Raw genomic sequence first — 19,585 nt, 5'->3', positions numbered from 1 at the left:
ACCTATTTTCCTAGACCAGGCTCAGGATGCATATCTACTTGGTTGTGGTCGACCGGTTGCGGTTTAAAAGACGCAGCGGCTAGTCGGCCGTCCTCTCCCATCCCAGAGCGTGTCTTTCCTTAAAATCGTGCCCCCTGGTATACCGGTTTGACCGGGACAGGCCTCGTCCTGGCTGGGTCGGCACTATCGTATCGTATCGTATCGTATCGATCAAATAAAATAGAAATAAAGCTTTTAGAACAACCAAAAGATTATTTCGATTTTGCGTCTCGGAGTATTTTAGCATAGATTTCCCTAAACCTAAATTCACAATCTTACCTGAAACAGCTATAGTCCCATCGCCAGTCACTTTCACACAAGTGACTTTGCCCAGATGTCCCGACAGCAGATGCAAGTCCGAGCCAGTGTTGATGTCCCACACGATCAGGTTGCAGTCCCAGGATCCGGAGACCACTTGCGTCTTGTTGGTGATGGACACCGCCACGCAAGTGACTATATCCGAGTGGCCAACTAGGACCTATGGGGTTAAACATAAACTGATAGAGAATGCCAAAGCTGTAGAGAATAATCACGGGTGGTTAAAGTTTATATAAAAAAGTAACAATTTAAAAATCAACATTTTCTAATGCTGGATTTACACTATGCGGAAATTAGAATTACGAAAAATGAATTAATTTCATCCCCACTTCTCTGTTTTTTTACTTGACTCGCCTAATTTTCACGCAGTGTAAACGCAGCATAAGAGACTATTTGATTCAACTGCAAGTTATTACAATGTAATGACGTGTCAGCGTATCAACATAGTCCGCCTACGAAGGGCGCTTCCGACTTTTTAAAAAAACGGCCAAGTGCGAGTCGGTCTCGCGCGCCGAGGGTTCCGTAGTATTGATTTATGAAATTAAAATCATTATTTTTTATTAAAGTTATTAGTATGAAAGATTACGCGGTAAAAAGCGGTTTACGATTTACGAGGTATTAAAAAAAAACTACTTACTAGATCTCGTTCAAAACAATTTTCGTTGATAGTTTTTATAGTAATGTACATCATATGTTTTTTTAGATTTTTCATTTTCTTATTTTAGAAGTTAGGGGGGGGGGGGGGGGGTGAAAAAATGTATTTTAGAAACCTCGATATCATTTTTGAAGACCTATCCATAGATACCCCACACGTATGTGTTTGACGAAAAAAAAATTTTTGAGTTTTAGTTCTAAGTATGGGGACTATGGGGAGCCCCCAATATATTTTATTATTTTTTTTTTATTTTTGCATCAAAATCTTAATGCGGTTCACAGAATACATCTACTTACCAAGTTTCAACAGTAGGTATAGCTCTTATAGTTTCGGAAAAAAATGGCTGTGACATACGGACGGACAGACGGACGGACGGACGGATGGACGGACAGACAGACAGACATGACGAATCTATAAGGGTTCCGTTTTTTGCCATTTGGCTACGGAACCCTAAAAAGACAAAATTTACTAGGTATAAACGCTATCAAATCGTATAACGTAAGTGTCGGAACCGGGAATTTAAAATTGGATAGCTTGTCCCTACGGAGCTATTTATTTAACTTGATTTAATTTCACAGACAAGCGCGCAAGAATTTCCAACAAAATTTTTTAGGCACCTACTTATAGAAATAGCTAGCAGTTATTTCAGTATACTGATAGTATACTCTGCAATAATAATATACAAAGTAAATGTATGTTTTGTTTTCGAAGAAAAGGTTTTCATCATAACACTCCATTTTGAGAGGGCTTCAAATGCTTCAATTGACATCATGGCATAAATCAAAGGATTTATATTTTTGGTAAGGGTTTTCTAAGAAAAAATCCCGAGTGCTTCTTGCTTTGCCGTTGGAGTTAAGAGGAGTTGTTACTTACATTGAGTGGAGTAGGAAATAATTAAAGAATTTTCGCACTGTAGAGTGTACCTACTTATTCACAGTATAAATAAAATTCTAAAATACAAATCAGAAAACACTTCTAGAATCATATTATTGTTGTAACGTTATGTTAGTAAGGATTTTCGTGGCGACTTTAAAACAATATTTTATATTAAAATGTTTGATTAACATTTTCTTAGGCTTATTTAGGTATACAAAATGTTATCACAATCTAATTACACAATAATAGGTAGAACTTGGGTATTATCCGGCTAATCATACCTGTAACCTCAGTAATTAATTGAAATGATATTACCTACCACTAATGAAACATTGCGGATTATGAGATTGGATTAAATTACAACCTAATGAATTGTTAATTACACGTGTTTTCATAAAACATATTCTTGGTATCATATTATTTTCCCTTCAAACTGTATGTAAGTTAAATTGTTAATACTGTGTTTGTGTGTTGAGTTATTATCGTTCTGCACGCGACACGGCACACCTCTTCTTTTTAATTTCCCTATATTGTGTTTTCAGTAATAGGTCATAGAAAATGGAGATGAGTCGCTAAAACACACTATCGAATCCTTTTCGACGAGATTTGTGCGAACCATGCGTAGTTACCTATCATAAAGTCTGACCTCATCCAGAGAGAAGGTTCCACATTCACAGTAGGCACAACATATCCCGATCACCATTAGCACCAGTATTCCCTAACTACTGGTCTTTATTAACGTACCCCAACCTACTCTAAGAATCCATCGATCCACTCTTGAAATTACCAAGATAATTTCCCTCCATCCAGTTTCCACACCTTCAGCGACATATCCATAGAACCAGTGACCACATGTTGCGAGTTAGCAGTGACCGCAAAGCCAGTTATTCGTTCAGCGTGCGACACGGCATGCCTTTCCAAAACTTACGAGTCAGTCATAAAGAAGTCATCAAGAGCTCTTTCTTACCTGAGACAGCTTCCCTCCATCCAGTTTCCACACCTTCAGCGACATATCCATAGAACCAGTGACCACGTGCTGCGAGTCAGCCGTTAGCGCGAAGCAGGTTATCCGTTCAGCGTGCGACACGGCACGCCTCTCCTCACTACTGTCTCCACCGGCTAATCCCCAGATGCGAACTGAATTGTCACCGTCTGATAAAACCTGGTGGAAAAGGGTTTAAATTTTAGTTCAATCTTGCTAGGATATAACTTATTTGAGAACGTAGATGTGTCGTGAACTTACCGCAAACTTCATATTCAACGTAACATCCAGGCTCGCACTAGGCCCTTGCGTTGAATGCAGGACTATTCCAGAGTCGACCAGCCACACGTTGACATTGCGCGCTCTGTCCCCAGACATGGCCCGGCGACCGTCCGACATCATCAGCAAGGATTGGAGAGCTGCTGAATGGCCCTGATGAAAGGATATTCGTGATAAAAGACGTTTCCTATCAGCCATATTCTAATCTCAAAACTGTGAAGTGGTCCATATTAATGCAAGAAAAATCTACTGGTGCTGATGAATCTTCCTAAAATCAAGATATACAAGAAGCAAGAAATCGACAAGAAACTCTTAAGTAGGTAGGTATACCTGGTTCGGTTGATCTTCATAGATTTAGATTCCACCTTTAAGCCTTTACAAGCAAAAAGCCCTGCAATTATCGAGCGTTATTTACTAACCTTGTACGTCAAAGACGGCGAGTTATCAGCCAACTGCCACACAACCACAGTCCTGTCTTCGGACCCGCTTAGCACTATCAGGTTATTTGGAGAGAAGCACACGCAAGTAATATGGCCCATGTGTCCGCTAAGGGTGGCTTGTAGCCTGTGGGTAGACAGTTGCCACACGCGGACCAAGCCGCGGGCGCAGCCGCTGACGGCCAGCTGACCATCCCGGGACACTTCTAAGCAGCTGATTGGTATTAGCTCGCTTTGTTCTGCCTGTAGGGAAAATTTAGATTTGTGGGTAGTTTCTTCATCATGGCCGATTCATCTTTATACATTTTTAAGTGACACATGCAGTCTATTGGAAGATTTATTTACCTGTAATAGAGTAACATTTGTTGTGGATTTTGTTTGTCTCCTCTTCAACTGTTTTGTTGGCCTGAAGTTGGTCAAGTTATCTTCTGTGTGGAATGAATATATTGTCACCCTGTTGCCGCCTACAAAAGAGAATTAAGTTAACTAAATACTTAATCTTAGTTTCAATTATTAATTAAGTTTTCTATCTCGAGATAAATAACTTACCAGCAGCCAACAGGAAGTGGTCTTTGTCAGCAATAGCCAGTGCTGCTAAATCGTGCGCAGCTGCTAAAGTGCGCAGCAGCGTGCCACTGTGCAGACTGTACACGTAGATGCGCTGGTCAGCACAGCCGACAGCCGCCCGGGAGGAGTCATGTGCCACGCAGAAGCATTTTATCTGCACCATTAGAAATACAACATGTCGGATTCACGATTAGGTACCCATAATCTTGTCCAGTCGGGCTAGGATGCGCGCCATGATAATTTCAGATGACAAATGTTTGGGCCTATCGTGCAAAATAGATTATTATGTGTCTCGATAAAAGTTTATCGTGCAGTGGGGCGCATCCTAGGCGTACAGTAAGTAATTATGTAAAACAGACAAGGAAGCTCTAATTTACGCTCTATGTAGAGCTGGCCTTAGCGATTTGGATTGGTGACATAAGGTGCATTAAATGGCTTTAAAGTACTATAAAACCTACTACCTACCTACTTTACCTACAAGCCTACCATAAAGTTCACGCCAGTCAACGTTGGGCACAATGCTCTTTTTATGACGCATTGTTGTTGGAGCAGTATTGATTGACGGCCCAACGCAAGCCATTTTTAGGTTCGCTAGTTATTAAAAAATCGAACACTGGAACCAAATTCACAAAGTTCAAAAGGTTATTGTTCAATATTGAATAACTAACGTCATTTGATAGATACCTAAGGGGGCGTCCATAAATTACGTGAGACAATTTTGGCCATTTTTCAACCCCCCCGCCCCCCTTGGTGAGATTTGGTGAGATTTTGCCTGACCCCCTCCCCCACCCCCCCAATCTCACGTGATATTTAATAAAATGCCTATTTTGCAATGTCTATGCTTCGATTCTATTAGATTTATATGAAAAAATCAGTAACCTAGTGTCGTCGTGCCACGCGCAGTGCAGGGTTCCGTAGCTTCCCGTCGTTTAGTAAGACAAGCAATTGCTTCAACCTAGGACCAGTTTTTTGATTCATAATTAAAATAACTAATTGTTAAATTTTGCTACTAATGGTTAAATATTAATAAAATGTAAACTAATAGACTAAAAGTCAAGCTAAACATTGTTATAAAAACATTTTTTTCTGTTATTTAACCACTTGTCATTTGACATCTGTCAAATTTGACTATTGGTTACTATAACTACGAATACATAATATTTTCATACGTATGTAATGTCATTTTTTAGGGTTCCGTAGTCCTGACAAGGAACCCTTATAGTTTCGATATGTCTGTCTGTCTGTCCGAGGTTTCGCTTGGAAACTATTGGCACTGGGGAGCTGTAATTTTGTGAAGGTATGTATGTTAATCACACCGACAAAACAATAAAAAAAAATTAAAAAAAAATAAATTCTAGGGTAGCTCCCCTGCATGTAAAGTGGGGATGAATTTTTTCAAGGAAAACTATAACGGTTAAGATACATTACTTAGTTTAAAAGTAATTGTCATTTGACTCATGTATTATAAAATTTCTTAACCAGTAAAAATCCTTAGAAGAAAATAATGAAAAGTGACTTAAGATGAAGTAATTGCTTGCTTCTGAAAAATATTGTGGTAACGACAGACAACTACGGAACCCTACACTGCGCGTGGCACGACACGCACTTGGCCAATTTTTTACGCAATAACGATGCCGATGACGTTTTTTTTTTAATTTCGAATTTTCTTAATTTCGACATTTATTCTGCATCTTTAGTGTTCACAAATGCAGATGAAGGCATTTTTAGGTAAATTTGATTAGACGGTTTAGAATAAATTGTCATTATCATCATAAAAAAAACATTTTTTTACTTCAATATCCCAGTTTTCTGGCAATTTTACTTTATTTCTTGCGGGAAAAATTACGTGATATGTTCCGAGACCCCCCCTCTCCCCCACGTGAGATTTAGTGAGGTTTTCGTTGACCCCCTCCCCCCCCTAAAAGTCTCACGTAATTTATGGACGCCCCCTAATGCACGGAATATAATGATATTATAGCTATAACCTTTAAGTGCATTTGGTAGAGCTCTTTAGCTGCTATATCAATTCGATTCTACACTATTACGCATCTGGATAATACATTAAAACAAAATACTCGGGAATCCAATTGAATATCAGTGTTATTTCTGAATAAAGAGCGAGGAGATATTTGAATATCCATTTTCTATTCTGCCTAATGCAATTTAAATGTCTGCTGGATAAGGATTTATTTTTATTGGTTACCACATCACTTAACAACGATGAATAATATTATGGTTTTTTGGCTTTCAATTCTTTTAAAAGAAACATTTCAAAATTAGCGATATCACACTGTGGGAAGAAGCCAGAGAGTCAGCACTTAGGCCTCAGCCTCGAACTTAGCGGGCAGCGGGGCGGGAGCGGCGGCGGCGCTGGAGCGGGGCGGGCAACGCAGACCCGTTCTCGAAACAAGCGGGCAGCTCGCGCGGCGCTTTAGCGGCGAAGTGTTGTGTTCGGGGTGGTATTGTCGAGATATTTGTTTTTATTCGCAAACGAAATGTCTGAACAACGGCGACAATTTTATTTCGATTCAAATTTATTGTGGGCAAAAGAAGGGGTGCGCTGCCCGCTCGTTGCCCGCTGCCGCCCCGCTGCCGCGCCGCTGTTTTCGAGAACCGGTCTATTTGATTTTACGCATAAGATCCTGCCGCTCCCGCGCCGCCGCCGCCGCCGCCCTGCTGCCCGCTAAGTTCGAGGCTGAGGCCTTATCATAAATATTATTCATCATCATCATCATTTCAGCCATAGGACGTCCACTGCTGACCATACGCCTCCCCCAATATAAATATAAATATTATTGTGTCATGGAAATTGTATCTACGTAGGTACTACATAAGTATTATACATTGTAGATATTAAAAACGAAATACATTGCACGACATGTCGTTACTGGACAAAGTGCACATAAAACTGAAACTGGATAAGTTTGATGAGTATAACTTTATCGCCTAGTGCTCAGGCAGGTAACGTAGCGATAACTTTGATCGTAACACTACGATAAAACTGTCGTATCAAATCACAAGACAACTTTGGCTGAAGTAATGGTTTATGTCCTTTATATTGTACAAAAAAATATAAATATCAATATTATGAGTATAAAATAAAGACGTACACCAATATTTTTATAACCAAGAAAATAAATCAGTATTCCATGCAATAATTTTTATTTCAAAATATACTTCAATCCATCTATAATCTAGTAGTGTCAGAGGTATTCCTCTATTTGGTAACCTTTGAAAATGTAAGTGCTCCGCCAAGGGTGTAAGTATCACGTGCAAAGAAAACTATCCAAATCGCATTACGAATGGATTTGTAAAGGGCGGCGGTTAACACTAACTTCAGCAAATGAAATAAGAAAAGGCGAGGTCGGCGGCCACTTACTAGCAATCGGCGGTAATTTATCTCACTGGTAACGAGTAAGTGGGAGCTAAAGCAATTTGGTGATCCCCTATTACGGCGGTGAAGGGTGAGGATGCTACAGTCATTCGCAAGTGGCAATTCTTGACTCAATCTTAGCACCAAACGTACTTAGATCATAAGTGTTCCAAATCGTACGAGTAGCAAATTGATTTTCTTCGCTTATTTTGGAGATATTTTGGAAAGTTTCTAAGAAGGAGGGTTATGTAAATCGTCTAGAGAAAACTCCCAAGTACTGATAAAATAACTTACTGAAGGATATAAAATACAAACCGCAACGTAAAGATGTACAAGAAAAGCACTTTGTCAAATTCCCACATTAATAACAAATGGGTTTGTTTTCAAGAACAACATTTTATAACTTCCACAAGCGGTTTTGATGAGACGTGAAGTCAAATTTTCGTCTTTTACTTAAGACATTATATAATTCAATTATAAATAAGGAAAACCACACTTTGGAGTTTTTTTTTATACCTTTGTCATCGAGAGTGCGACTTAAGTATTAAAATTTGCTATAGTTGTGTTATTGGCATCGTTTCCCGGTTTTTACGGACTCATATCATAAAACAAAAACACAAACATGATTGTGTAAAACTTACCTTAGCTTTATGTCTTTTCAGCACATGCAAGTAGGTCCCAGTAATAAATGTCCTCAAGTGCAGTTCGTTCTCTCCCTGCAGCGTTATGAGGAACACGTTGTCATCAGTCACTTCCATCGCATGTATGGGCACTCCTGCAGTGACCGTACTGAGTAACGTGAAGTTATCCACATTCCACGTACACACCGTCCCATCTTGAGATCCCGTTACCAGAATCTCCCCGTCTTGAATCACTTTTACCGCGGTAACCGGCCCTCGGTGGTGATCGATCTTTGTGACCTATTTAGGAAATAACGTAATTAATTCCACTGCTTAAGCAGCTGAATCTATAATTAACATTGTTTGCGAGTTCCGCCCCGAGACAGTTCCTTATTTAAGCCACCCAAAGCAATCCTTTCTCCGAGATTTCGTTGGGAAAACAATTGTTATTTAGTCGGGTGAATTTAGTTACTCAGCCTTTTTGTTCAAATAAAGCTCATTTAAACTTTTTGCTGCAACCGAATTAAGATAGGCAAATCTTTGATGTCGTTTTTTCAACAAAGTTATTTTAAGTTACTTTATCATTCAGATTTTTCTACAAATTAAAAGAAAAACGCCTAAGTAAAATTAATTAAAATTGTATCTTCTGGAGATGACTTTTTGATGCATACCTATCAATATGATGCACAAAATCATAATATGAATTTGGTTATAATTTTAGTAAATTCGTATCAGCTTCATAAGAACTCTGAGTCCAGAATGTTTGTGATCATTACACAAATAGGTATCATAATTTCCACCTAGGGATCCAAACGTTGTATAACGACCAGACGAGAGCCTTAATGAAAATAGTCAGACTGAATGTTTGGAATTCAAACCAAATAGGTAGGTAGTTAGTTTAATTTAAAGAAACTTTGCAGCAAATATTGTCCCTGTCTCATATTCCTTTACGAGAAAACTTAGTTTATTGACTCGGCGGAGCAAACGATTGGTATCCGAGCCCGCCGTTGCCCTCAGTTTGTAATTAAATGCAGTCTTTTCCAATAGTTTTGCTGGCAGCTGAGAATATCAATTTATCTTTGAAGTATTGCGCTTTGGTGTGTTAAACTTCACGGACTGCCTTTTTGTAACTTTATACCTACTATCGATAAAAAACTGAAAGTGAATTACCTAGTTACGTAAAAACCAATCCAAGATTTTTGCTTTTGCTGTATTTAAAACGTCGTACTTTTTGTCTTTTGTTTTTATTACTTATGTTTTTGGAACACTAATTAAATGCTGGCCAGATATAAAACAATTGATTTTCCTTTGTTCTTACCAATGCTCCGTCTACTAGGGAGGTGACGATGACCGCTGAGTCTTCACCACCGCTGATCACCAGTGATCGGTTCACGATTGCTGCTACACATAGCACCGGCGCTATGTGTTCCCTGCAAATAAACCCTTCTTTATTCAAAGAAAAAGGTAGTTGTCACTTTCATTAATCTAATCTAATTCGTTAGCGTCTTTTTACAAAAGACAACGTAAACGTAAATTCAGGCAAATCTATTTAAACTAACTAGGCAACTCGAAAAACGAATTAGTATAATTCGGTTTTAGGTTCTATTGATGGAGCTGAGTTAGTTCTGTTGGTTTTCATGAACAAAAATAATAATGCCAGTTCCTTTGTATTCGTAACTAGCGGCCGCCCGCGACTTCGTACGCATGGATCCCGTTTTACCCCCTTCATCTATCTAATAAATTAAATTGAATGACGTTGACATTCGTTACGCGCGTTTTTTAAAATATGCAAAATTAAATGTATATTTTTCAATCTTTCTGAGAGATTTTCTTTATATTTTTTTCCGTAAAAACCTTGTACCGAGTATTAGAAAACTACAAAAAAAATATCAGCCAAATCGGTCAAGCCGTTTTCATGTTATGTCGTGACAACGGAAAACGGGTTTCATTTTTATATATATAGATGTAATATTGTTTAAAAAGTTTACTTGATTTTTATGGATGCTCAAAATTGCATAATAAATTATGCTCAACCTATAGCATGCTGTCGTAGGGAATTTTTATAATCCCGGGGTTGTCCTCAAAGCTTGCATGAAATAGGTAAAAATCTTTCAACGAGGGCGGATAATGGAGATGAAAACAATGTTTTAAGTAGTTTGGCTTTTGATCATTTCAAAATAAAATAAAGGTTAGCATAATATTCCCACTGAAATAATAGTCGCAGGTCGAATACAGAATAAAATTATACAATTACAATCATTGCCCACAGTGGATATGATGAGGTTTAATTATGGAAATTAATCTGAGCTTGTTTCATTATTTTAGATTACCTAGCGTAATTAATTTTGAATTGGGCTCGGATGGAAATGGTATCTAAATCTACTGTTATTGGAAACGTATTTTCGTTTTCACAATATTAACTCTATACTCGTACGTAATATCTCATTACGATTTCAACAACTAATTGAATGGTACATTTTGCCGTATAGGTGCATATTTTATTTTTCTCCCAAGCATGTATCATTCATAATAGTATTATATTATGAGAAAGGTTTTGTACTTTTCCGTACATAATTATGTATTAATTAATTATTTACCAATAAAAAGCCGCAGTATTTGTGACTATCATAGGCTATAAAAAAGGCGATACGAAGTTTGCCAGGGCAGCTGTGTATGTAAAGGTGAGAGTCATACAAAATGTTTCTGGAATACTTACAAAATCTTAGTTTTGACTGCTAACGTGTGTAAGTCCCACACGATGACGCTGGTGTCTTCAGACCCCGTGAGGAGGTACTGGGATTCCCGCGTCACGCACATGCAGAGGATTTTCCCTGAGTGACCTGAAACGAACGGGTTTTTAGCAACGAACTGTGGGATGACGATTTGTGGGGTCCAAAAAAAAAAAAAAAGTGACTATATTTTTTCTCACACAGCACAGTCTAAAATCGATTTATCGGTAAATAAGTTAAATAACTTAATTGTAAGGTTTAACTATGCGCGTGTGAGATCCATAAACTCTTTATTATGGTACCTAGTCGACAAATAAGATATAACTGTAAAATAATTTACCTACGTCCTATAGAGAGTAAAACAAATAGGTACCTACTATATTCTACGTTAATTAAGAACTTCTAAATGCTTTAACACAGAAATACCCTGAAAAACTTAACAATAAATTTAATTACTCGAAGTAACCTTTGAAGCTATTGTAGTTTCGGCCAATTGTATGTAAATGGTTTTTTAAATTCGTTATTTCATCACTACTGACGTCAGCAGTTTGATTATACTCGTAGCTAGGTTGTTTTAACAAATTACGAAACTGTTTTTATACTTATGCTTTAAATATTTACATTGGTTTTTAGTTTGGCTGTGCTTATCACCAATCTAGTTAAATAAAATGAATGAATGAATGAAAATTCTATAGTAAAGTTAAGTGTTGTGAATATTAATTAAATGTGTCAAGCAAATATACCCAAAGCGGTGGGTTTTCAGACAAAGAACAGCGTGTACATTGTGTAAATTAGTTATACTACATTACTGTCTAGAGTTGTAGGAGTATGACAAAGCTTTCGGGACAGTTCCTTATAAATAATGAAGTGGAAACCAAATTGAATCCCATTGTTTTATGCCCATTATCACCATCAATCCCTAACTTTGAAGTGACCCCTATGGTAACACTTATCAGGAATTTTATTTTCAATGGGTTCACTTAAAAATTAGGGATTGTTCGTGATTACTCAAGCAAATCGGGCATTATAGCAGTAACATTACTCTCTATTCCTCCTTCTCATTTACTTCAAAATAATATTATAGAGAGCCAGATACAGCCTAGGATACTCGTAACTATTCTATCATTTGGCTGCAAAATCCCGAAGAATCAATTGCGCCTTTAATTTCTGACTCGTGAAATCCAAGGCTTTCAGAGCACAGATTGTAGCGTATCCCAGATTGTTTTCTAAGTGTCCCGCATAAATCGGGACACCTGGCGACGTCCCCTCGTAGCTCGTATTTGCTAATGTTTGGGACGGTGTTTGTTCAAACAACAAACGACTGGCTGGCGGAGGATCCTCGGATGAAATATGCTACAATTAACTATTCTCGCTCGATTTATATCCTTTTATTAAACTGACGCGTTTTATGAAAGACTTTTATTAATAAACCTTTTTTAAATTCTACTGCCAGCGAGTACCATTTACGCTAGGGAGAAAAAATATGTGCTTAATTATTTCTACAAAATCGGCAATATTTGTGAAATATTAATATTTGTTGGTAACAGTAAACCTTCAAGATTTCATGATTGTGTAGCCTTAACCTTTATAAAGATAAGTTCCTTTTGGTTGGATCATAATATTATTTCATCGTATTAGCACAGAATAATAATAAGTACCTACCTACTATTAGTAACTTCTGTTTTAGGTAGGATGTCATGTACTTTTAAACTTCTATAAGTTAGTTCTGTAAGTTAGTAAGCTGTAGGTACTATAACATATTTAAAAGTTTTGATGAATTTTACGTTAGGTTAGGTCAAAGACAAAAGTATCACGTGTGAAAATAATTAAAGCATAATTATCCAAAATACTAATAGGGAAGCGCTGGATGCAGGCCGCTACCAATCGATCAATGTGGAAAGCATTAGGGGAGGCCTATGTTCAGCAGTGGACGTCCTATGGCTGACATGATGATGATGATGATGATCCAAAATAAACAAATAACTTTAACTAATCTCATGAACAAAGTATCAATTTCTTTGGCAAAACTGCAAAGCTATTAGTTTAAAAGTCTCATGAAAAGTGTAATTAAAACGTACTGCGCATGTAATTATTTTTAATTGGTAACCGATATCCAAATTGCGGGTCGTCCAACGGTCCAATATAGTTAAACGTTTAGGCTATCAGGATAATTATGACTTGGGCTGCGACGGCATAACCAGTCGATAATATCGACTTTAATAATGTCAAATTTCAATACATGAAGAACATCCTTTCTGTTGTTAAAAAAAACATATAAGATTTATTTATGCATGGTTACTTGACCCAATAGCTGGTATCTTGTATGCAGCTTTACTTAGTTTGGGGTTAGATAGTGCAGTGTACGAGGAATAGACGTCATGCTTAAAAATTATTGCATTGTGGCACAGCCCACAAACTTTCGAGAAGTAGTAGTTAAAAATTTATAAAAAGCTGATCAATAAATATTAAAAAATATTACGAATTATCAATCTGTTATCGATAAAATGCTATTTTATCGACAACAGCTGTGCATCCATTATATTGCACGGTCGTTAGCAAACTGGACAACGAGTTTACATTTTATTTAGTCCGTTTCTAAATGGGGATTATGTTGGTAGAAGCTTAATGGATTAGATTATAGAATTACATTTTGACCATAGTCGATACGAACAAAAATAATCAAGTTAAAATTACATTACTAGCTATGCAAATGCATGTCCCACCTTGTTTTAGTAATACATAGATTGGATGGTTGTATAAAGGTTAATTACAAAATTAACTTTCTTTATTACTGTTAGCAGCTATGTTTTACGTTAGTTTGTTACCCTGCGGCTAACTTACTGTTGAGTAGGGATGACAATATTTTTGTCCAGAAATATCGAATTTGGATCTATTTTATTTGGGAAGGCATGGAGGCAAAGACAAAATTTGAGGGGAGGCCTACTTTCAGCAGTGAACATCTTATGTTGAAATGATGATAAAAAGTCATTCACTCGTGATAGAGATGGAATAGTGACCGTGCATCATTCACGAAAACGAACCGTTTTTAAAGATCTTATTCAAAACATCGATTACTCGATCTCAGAGCGCCATCCCTACACACAACCCTAGAGACTAGTGCTTCATAGTTAGGTATTATTTACGCAGGGCAGTAGCCTCGGACTAATGTGTGAAAAGTTGAGAAATTATTCTCTTAATTATTCCCGAAACGCCAGTTAATCCTGCTAATGTAATAAATTCTTGTGTTTCTGTTGGACTGGTGCTTTTAATTGTTGTAACTTGGTGATAAATTGGCACTAGAGAAAGTCTCTGGACGATTTTATGTACGCAGAACAGCACGGAAAAGTTAAACACTGTGACATTTTTATACTTAGTTAATAGATCGTGCTAAAGAATGTATTTACAACAATAATGATCTTTAATCTGAACTGTATGGGTTCATAGAACACAATAAACACATTTCAACGTAGGTATGTAATTTCAGAGCAGTTTTGTACTAAGCATTAATGTCCAACTCAGTCTTTAATTGGCTTTAGACTAAATTACAGACACCGCGTTCGTTGGCTGGATGTAAAATACATAATTATTTTTCCTCGTTCCGGGGCGAAGAAAACCTACATGAAAAAGATTGTATTTCAGTAGGTAATAAGAAAAGAAAACACGCAAGATTGTAATAAATTGAATTATTTCCAAGAGCCACTAAGAAATTTCAGAAGCGTCTGCTTGTTATTTTTTCAGCTTCTTTGAGGCGAAAGAATATGCTGAAAATATAAAAACTACGCATGCCTACACGGTAGCGTTCAATTTACTAAAGTAAAATGCGTCGAAAAATCGCTAATCTGAAAAGGCCCTTATGTAATTTTAATGACAAAATACAGCTACATCCCTGACGCATAGTATATTTTATATTATCTCACGTACAAGCGTAAGGTGATGGACGCGGGTAATAATTTACCCAAGTTGCGCTGTGACAAAGGTCCGGCTAATCCGTGGCTACTGGTCAGTTATGTTGCTAGCTTTATGTAGTTTTGCCCGAAATTTGTAATGATAGTACATAAAGTATTTTCTATCTAGAGCTTGATATAGGTCCTACACGGGTTTTACTATGCCAAATGAAGTCAGGTGTTTTGTGTTTAGAACAAAAAAAATCTCCTAGTTTGAGATTCATTCAGTTTTAAATAGGGTCGTGCAGTATTACTGTCAAGAACAATATACTTAAGGTTCTAAGTAGGTATGTAAAAGTAGTCACCGACCGGTTTCTCACGGACGACGCGTGTGTCCGTGAGAACACACGCGGTTGGACAATTGTTAGGTTTGGTTGTGTGAAAACGACCCAAAAATATTTTCACATTTCTGTATCTCTATTTTAATAAGATTTAACAAGCGGTGTTGATATAAATCGAATTATTTTAATGGACATTGATGATGATGAAAGAAAACATTTAAAGTCAAAATGTTTTCACTCTTACAAAACATTTTTATGTTTATCCTAAACAAGTATGAAACTTTGAGTGATATTTTTTTGTCATGCTTACTATTCTTCGAAATTGAAAACCTATTCAGGGCAGGTATTTACTTAAAAATATATTGTTACTAAATTTAAAAGCAACCTTAATATTATGTTAACCCCCTTTATATAATTTGCTAGAAATAAATTTTGATTCAATTAAGGTTTCCAGAAGTTATTAGTCTGGTACTTAGTGTAAACGAAAGGAGTTCGGGAAAATCGTTATTAATACTGATTACTAATTAGGTTTCTAAGCCTTTTCGAGATACTTTGTTGTATAAGTATTTTGTGAAAGTGGTTTAGTGTTCATTTTGATAGAAAATAATTCATTGAATTCGTTTCAGATTATTTTTAGATTAAAAGGAAGATGGTAAATCTGCCTAGGTGCGGCAGTTAGTAACAAACTTTTTAAATAATTATGTATTAACTATTGTAGTTGACATATAGGTACATATGTTAGAAGTTGACGTTTAATTAAAAATGTCCATCTAAAAATCCATATCCCATACAAAAAGAACGGTCATTTTTCTTGGAATGTCGGGATTTTTTTTCTTCATCTTCTTAAGAACCTTTCTCGGACCAACGAATATAATATGAATGAAGAAATATATTAGCTAAATTGGTTCAGCCTTTCTCCAATAATGGGAAAGTAGTATAGATCCGTAGTAGTAATATCTAAGTTTTAGTATAAGAATAAGAAATTATTTATAATATTCATTACACGTCAAATTGTGAAATGGTTTACCTATCTATGGTAGAATAATACATACGTACCTATGTATAATGTTTATTTGTGAAATTCCTAGTGATTCCATCTAACCTACCTTTGAATGTATGAACCCTGGAGTTTGACATGACATGCCATAGCTGCGGGTCCCCCGAAGACGGAGCCAGTACTAAATGCTGCCCAGACGGAGCTAACTGTAGCAACCTGGCGCCTGCGCCAGGACTCGAACCCCCGACCGAGACCACTCGGACTGTGGAAGCGATTGGCGGTTGCAACCTGAGAACAATATTAATGTTACAGAATACACCTAAAAACTTTTATCCCATCTTTTTGCCTATAATTTATTATAAACTAGTGGAATTTTGTCTGTTACAGAAAAGCTATATCGCGCACGTCCCTGTTTCAAAAACCGGGATAAAAACTATTCTATATCCTTTCCCGGGACTCAAACTATCTCTGTGTCAAATTTTATCATATCAATAATGTTTAGTGGTTTAGGCGTGAAAGCAAGACAGACAGACGGACAGAGTTACTTTCGCATTTATAATATTAGTAGGGAAGTATAGGGATTAATGTATACCAACAAAAGCTCACTCAAATTGCTCTAACAAGTTTAGCTGATCGTTTTTCAGGCTGTTTTGCCATAAACATTTACCTACCAAAGTTTATTTTTTACTTTTCACTCAATTTCAGCACCCTTAAAACGTTAAAAAAAACATCGCAACTTTTCCCGCGCCCTTTTATCATCGGCGCTTCTAAATTTGAGTTAAATTATTTTTTTATTGAATCACGTGGCGCTGCCGTATCGTTTTATTGAAAAACACTGGCACGAAATCGTTTTGATCGGTATCGATGATGTTCCGAGATGTATTTTCCGAGTAAAAACTGGCCGGTGTAATCTAATTTCCTCTGATAGAGAGCTCTCCTCTTTTTCCTGTTCGTTCATTGGGAGCGGAGCCATTCATCTTGGTAGGGATGTGGGGTGACGTAAATATCGATACAAATAACCAATTTTTGATAATAATGAGAGGTAATAATGTAAGAAGTTTATTTTTGTTATCGATTTTTGATTCTACGTAACGTCTTAGTTTTATTTGTAAACCTTAATAATAATGAAGCCCTTACTTAAGTAATCCAGAAGTACAATTTCATAAATATTATAATATCATTGAGAAGCGATAACTTTGTAAGCAGATGATATCATCACGATACATTATTTTCAACCAAAATAAAAAGTATGTGGTTCTCAATATTTATAAAATTCGTTTCTCGATAAAAAATATCAGGCGCTTAAGATGTGTCACGACATTATTTCTAGGAAGCCAATTACTTTCAGAAGAAAATCGATGTGAAACCTTTTTCTCCATAATCGACCACGTTTTCCCATCCTTACCGGTATCGCAGGAGTTAATGGGATAGATAAACAGGACGATTAGGTGGTTAATTAACAAACTCCACGGACCCCGGATTTCGCGCTTTCGGTGCTTACGCTTATCGCTTGTACGTGAATATTATTAATATCGCCCCTAAAAATAAACGTTCAATTAGATTCTGGGTCGATAAGGCGATGACGCGGTGTGACAGTTATTTAATATGGAAAATTAGTAAAGAGAACCCACTGTTTGATAGATTATGTGACATTAAGGTATCGTATTGCACGTAAAAATGGGTGATATGTGCAACGTACGGCTTATGAACGATTAATACCTGCATTAACCTATCCTATAGTAAAATATGTAATTTCTTCAATAGATTTTAGTCTTTATACCTACTAAACACAAAACAGTTCAAAAACCATCGTTTTAATTTTTGAGTGCCGCTTTACTAGAATGGAAAAATACATGCCTTATTTATTTACAATCAGTATCAAAACCACACGCACGTTTCAAAACTTTGTCAATTTAGGCAAATAAAGATACCTTTCATGGACAAAGACTATCAGTAGAGCTAAATTACCTGTATTTACACACAAACTACGACAAGATCCCTACAGCGTAACCTCAATAGTTCGTCAACTACCCACCATTAATCAAGGGCTGTCAACACACAATTCTTCCTAATGCGCCATTCGTCTAAACAGTGAGCAATTACAACTCCTGGTGAAACTATAGTCCGCGCCATTATAAACGGTCAATTTTAGTATCGAATGAAAAGCCGATTAACAGACATCGAGCTGCCTATGTATCTAGTGATATGAGTAAACCTATCGATTTCAAAGTGAACTTATTGACCTATTCGTTGCGGACGGCACGGCATACTTTGTACACTTTCTTTCTTTCTTTCTTTTCAGCCAAATGACGTCCACTGCTGGACAAAGGCCTCCCCCAAGGTTTTCCACAATGAACGGTCCTGCGCTGCCCGCATCCAGGCTCTTCCCGCGACCTTTACCAGATCGTCGGTCCACCTAGTAGGAGGCCTGCCCACGCTACGTCTTCCAGCCCGTGGTCGCCACTCGAGAACTTTCCTGCCCCAACGGCCATCGTCTCTACGAGCTATGTGCCCCGCCCACTGCCACTTGATTTTAGCAATTCTGCGAGCTATGTCTTTGTACACTGCTACAGTTAGAAGTTTTCAATATATGCGCCAAAACGAAGAATAAAATATACTGAGACAGTTCAATTCCTCTTTGAGTAGATTTTGTTTACATTAACAAAATTGTCAGTTTCTATTGGCGCGGACTACACAAACACGTTGTGGGAAGGATCAATGCGCCTAATTCCGTGTTTTGTCCGTCGCCCACCGGCGAATTAACGACACGTAGCCTCATGTAAACACTTCGAACGCGAATCCGTTAAGCCACTTGTACACGTACTCAAAACAAAGCCTGAAAATTCTTAGTGCGCAGATTTGCTGGCTCAAAAGATATTTTTGTTACAACACCAATTGCCACCACCAAGTCGGACTAATCTGCACTCAAACAAAAACTCTGTAACTTGTGCTTATCGGTGAAGTCCTAAAATATTAGCTGTTTCTTTTTTCTGTACGGAAAATCATTCCAATCGCTTGACTCTGAAATTCTCAAGGCCCTCCTATTAGTAGGTTAAGCACGACCCTGAATTTAATACTAGGCAATGACAAAATTAAAGTTAAAGGTAGCAGGGAAGCGCTGGACGCAGGCCGCTACCAATCGATCAACATGGAAAGCATTGGGGGAGGCCTATGTTCAGCAGTGGACGTCCTATGGCTGAAATGATGATGAATGACAAAATTTGAACTATCACGCGAAAACTTTCACTTGTACTTCCCCTAAATTAGACCTTAGAAACAAACTGGGTAGTGGGTATTGATGTAGAAAGCAGATCAATAGATACCTCTAATTACAGTCAATATCCAGGGGCAAAAGTACCTGAGCTGATTAATTTCACTTGAGCTAACATCGCAACGTAAGCGTTCGGCACCTGACTCACACATCGCCACACTTCAGCAGGGATATCCAGCAGGTTCACTTCATAACACAGGTCAACAAAAAAAAATTT

At 37.3% G+C, this 19,585-nt stretch overlaps 1 protein-coding gene across 1 annotated transcript in view; it reads right to left on the bottom strand.

Annotated features, from left to right (window-relative positions):
• LOC135071387 (uncharacterized) overlaps nt 1-19,585 on the bottom strand; it is a 121,915-nt gene that overhangs the window by 16,444 nt on the left and 85,886 nt on the right. Inside the window, exons 18-27 of the mRNA XM_063965178.1 lie at nt 16,207-16,385; nt 10,863-10,986; nt 9,465-9,576; nt 8,168-8,446; nt 4,136-4,307; nt 3,932-4,050; nt 3,569-3,829; nt 3,132-3,302; nt 2,856-3,050; nt 319-517 (exon numbers count right to left, since the gene is read on the bottom strand). Of these exons, the coding sequence (XP_063821248.1) occupies nt 319-517; nt 2,856-3,050; nt 3,132-3,302; nt 3,569-3,829; nt 3,932-4,050; nt 4,136-4,307; nt 8,168-8,446; nt 9,465-9,576; nt 10,863-10,986; nt 16,207-16,385 (1,811 nt within the window). The remainder of the gene's footprint in view (nt 1-318; nt 518-2,855; nt 3,051-3,131; nt 3,303-3,568; nt 3,830-3,931; nt 4,051-4,135; nt 4,308-8,167; nt 8,447-9,464; nt 9,577-10,862; nt 10,987-16,206; nt 16,386-19,585) is intronic.

This window comes from Ostrinia nubilalis, chromosome 4 (assembly GCF_963855985.1).
Source record: "Ostrinia nubilalis chromosome 4, ilOstNubi1.1, whole genome shotgun sequence".
In the NCBI taxonomy this organism is placed as follows: domain Eukaryota; kingdom Metazoa; phylum Arthropoda; class Insecta; order Lepidoptera; family Crambidae; genus Ostrinia; species Ostrinia nubilalis.
Note: the sequence above shows the minus strand (reverse complement) of the source record. Positions and strands in the feature narration are given on the sequence as shown.